Raw genomic sequence first — 3,751 nt, 5'->3', positions numbered from 1 at the left:
AAGTCATTTAACTGTTCTGAGCCTCAGTTTTCTCATTTAGAAAATGGGGCTAATGAGAATATCTGAGACAATGGATAAATATATCTTGCTTCAAAACCCTGCTCAAAGGTTAGTTTTCATTTATTCACTCATTCAAACAATATTTTTTAGCTCCTTTACTATGTTAGGCCATGTGCTGGAAATTAACTTACAAACAGGCATTAGATGGGGACTCTACTTGTAGACAGAGAGGAGACACTTGTAGACAGAGAGAAAGTGAGGAGAGGAGAAAGTTTAACTTTCTCCTATCATCAAGATCTGGGAGCTCAGAGACAGTTTGACTCATATCATCTATTGAGAAGGTTTCCCAAAGAAGATAACATTTGTATAACTATGCCCTGAAGGATGAGTGGGTCTTGCCAGATGAAGAATGGGTCTGGGTAGAAGGAGCTTATATGGAGATACAGAGGCATGAAAGAGAAGTGTGTTTAGATCTTTGGGACTGGTCTGGATGGCAGTTGTGTAAATGGGATGATACTGAGACGTAAGGGAATGGGTAAGTCTCTTGAGGTCAATGGGTGGATAACTAAACAGTAGTACATCCAGACAATGGAATATTATTAAGCACTAACAAGAAATGAACTATCCAAGGCATGAGAAGATATGGAGGAACCTTAAATGCATATTGCTAAGTCTTATGCATTATGGATGAGACCCATCAACTCAGAGAAGTCTGAAACACCATGGACATTCCTCAGATCCACACTAAACACAGCATAAAATAATGGCTTCATAAGTTCAGGGTGGTCAGGCAGTACTTTAACTTCCTCTTTTTTTCTTTTTTGGCCACGCCACATGTGGCATGTAGAATCTTCCTCCCTAACCAGGGATCAACATATGCCCCCTGCAGTGGAAGTGCAGAGTTTTAACCACTGGACCACCAGGGGAGTACCTGAACTGCCTCTTAAAATACATATCAATACTCTTCAGAGGAAGATAATAATACTCATAATTTCTACATATAATATCCACAGTGTCCAGTGTTCAATAAGAAGTTATTAGACATACAAACAGAAAAATGTAATCCATATTCAAGGAAAAAATACCAAGTCTATTTGTAAGGTGACCCAGATATTGGACTCAGCAGACAAAGAAGCTGTTATGGATAATCTGAATAATGAAAAGAAATACAGTGAACAATAAGTAGTCTTAGCAGATAAATTTTATTGCTGTTTAGTTGCTAAATCATGTCCAACTCTTTTGCAACCCCATGGACTATAGCGTACCAGGCTCCTGTCCATGGGATTTCCCAGGCAAGAACACTGGAGAGGGTTGCTATTTCCTTCTCCAGAGGATCTTCCTGACCCAGGGATCAAACCTGTGTCTCCTGCTTGGCAGTCAGATTCTTTACCACTGAGTCACCTGGGAAGCCCATAGCAGATAAATAGAAACTAGACAAATAGAAATTACAGAAAAAGAACCAAATGCAGGGACTTCCCTGGCAGTACAATGGTTAAGACTCCACACTTCCACTGCAGGGGTGAGGGTTCAATTCCTGGTCAGGGAACAAAGATCCTGCATGCTGCACTGTGAGGCCAAAAATTAAAAAAAAAAAAAATTGGAGAAACTTCTAAGCCATCTTAATCATTACCATACACGCACAACCACAACAGCACCACTACCACACTTCAGCAATCTCTCCCTTAGATAGGTATTCACTGTGGAAATATCTGTTCAACACAGTTCTTCTTGAAAATTTTGCTTCTACTCCTTGGAAGGGAAGTTATGACCAACCTAGACAGCATATTAAAAAGCAGAGACATTACTTTACCAACAAAGGTCCATCTAGTCAAGGCTATGGTTTTTCCAGTGGTCATGTATGGATGCGAGAGTTGGACTATAAAAAAAGTTGAGCACAGAAGAATTGATGTTTTTGAACTGCGGTGTTGGAGAAGACTCTTGAGAGTCCCTTGGACTGCAAGGAGATCCAACCAGTCCATCCTAAAGGAGATCAGTCCTGGGTGTTCATTGGAAGGACTGATGTTGAAGCTGAAACTCCAAAACTTTGGCCACCTAATGCGAAGAGCTGACTCATTGGAAAAGATGCTGATGCTGGGAAAGATTGAGGGCAGAAGGAGAAGGGGACGACAGAGGATGAGATGGTTGGATGGCATCACCGACTCAATGGACATGGGTTTGGGTGGAATCCAGGAGTTGGTGGTGGACAGGGAGGCCTGGCATGCTGTGGTTCATGGGGTCGCAAAGAGTTGGACACGACTGAGCGACTGAACTGAACTGATTGACATTATGATAGTCATTACACACTAGCTCCCAGTGAGCTTTGTTTGATTCTATTGGCAAGGTATAAGATGAAACACCTTCTAAATACTCTTGAATAACCACCCTGAAGAGGTCTTAACCAGTTATCTATTGCTGTGTGACAAACCATCCAAAACTTAATGGCTTAGCACAACCCTGGCTCAAGACTTTGTAGGTCAATAGTTTGGGCTATCCTCAAGTGGGTTCTCCTGCTGATCTTGGCTGGATTTATTCATCTGTTGGTATATATCTGTGGGTCAGCCTGGAAGCTTTGTTTCTGGGAGTTTTCTGCCTGTCAACAGAGTATAAGGGGATCAACAGAGCCATGTAATTTTCATCAACCAGTAGGCTAGCCTGGGCTTGGTCACATGGCGATAGCCTCAGTGATCCAAGGATGCCGAGAGAGGAAGCTGCAAGGCCTCTTGAAGCCTAGACTTAGAATTCTTCCAATGTCATTTATTTTATTGGCCAAAGCAAGACATAATATCAGACTGAAATGCATTAAATCTCCTACTGGAAGAATTTGAAAGTATTGTGGCCATTTTTGTAATCTTCCCTAAGGCTTATTTAAGAACTTTTTTTCTATTAATCCTGGCATATGCAAGGAAGAAAGAATGGAGAACACCCCAAAGAAAGCTTTTGTTTTTGTTGTTAATTGAATTATTCCTTGTAACCATAACATATACTAACAGTGTCATGTGTTCCCATAGATTCTTTTTTTTTTTTAGTGGTCTGTCTGTTTTATTGACAGCTGGAAGCTCAGGCCTTGACTGCGTACTTCCGGAGGGGGTACAGCCGCTCCTTCCGCTGCTGCTTCTTGGTCTTCAGGTTTTCTTCATGCTTGTTGAGCCGGCGGCGCATAGCACGTGTTTTCTTGGGCCGCAGATCCAGGGGCTTGTACTTCTTGCCCTTATAGAATTTCCTGAGGTTCTCTTTCTGAGTCTGGTTAATGACGGTCAGTACACGGGCGATGGATTTACGAACCACTCGGATCTTGGAGAGTTTGGAAGCCGCGCCGCCTGTCACTTTAGCCACGCGCAGCTGAGACAGTTCCACCTTCAGGTCCTCCAGCTGTTTCAGCAGCTCCTCCTTCTTCTTGCCGCGAAGGTCTCGAGCCTTAATCTTGGCCATGGCTGTATAGTCCGCCTCCGCTGCCTTCACGGAGGGAAAGAGTCCCATAGATTCTTTATTGTTATATTTTATTATTATTTACTGAGCACCTCATATGTGTCAGAGACCAGTGAAATAACAGTGGAAAAGGCATACACAATACTTATTTCCTTGCAATTTATAGTGTAATATGGAAAATCTTAAACAAGTAGCTATAATGATTTGATAAGTTAGGTGGTGCTAGTGGTAAAGAACCCACTTGCCAATGCAGGAAACACATAAGAGACGCCAGTTCAATTCCAGGGTCAGGTAGATCCCCTGGAAAAGGGAATGACTACCCACT

The 3,751-nt window shown here is 42.4% G+C and overlaps 1 protein-coding gene across 1 annotated transcript; it reads right to left on the bottom strand.

Moving 5' to 3' along the window:
• Positions 1-3,005: 3,005 nt before the first annotated feature.
• On the bottom strand, positions 3,006-3,471 carry LOC122436997 (60S ribosomal protein L35). Its single transcript, XM_043461376.1, has one exon. It carries the CDS (start codon positions 3,427-3,429, stop codon positions 3,058-3,060), a length of 372 nt encoding a protein of 123 aa, XP_043317311.1. The 5' UTR covers positions 3,430-3,471; the 3' UTR covers positions 3,006-3,057.
• Between the last annotated feature and the right edge of the window lie 280 nt (positions 3,472-3,751).

This window comes from Cervus canadensis, chromosome 2 (assembly GCF_019320065.1).
Source record: "Cervus canadensis isolate Bull #8, Minnesota chromosome 2, ASM1932006v1, whole genome shotgun sequence".
Lineage (NCBI taxonomy): Eukaryota > Metazoa > Chordata > Mammalia > Artiodactyla > Cervidae > Cervus > Cervus canadensis.
Note: the sequence above shows the minus strand (reverse complement) of the source record. Positions and strands in the feature narration are given on the sequence as shown.

Bases quoted from the DNA above. Each gene is read 5' to 3' on its own strand.
- LOC122436997 (XM_043461376.1), bottom strand. From the start codon at position 3,429: ATGGCCAAGATTAAGGCTCGAGACCTTCGCGGCAAGAAGAAGGAGGAG.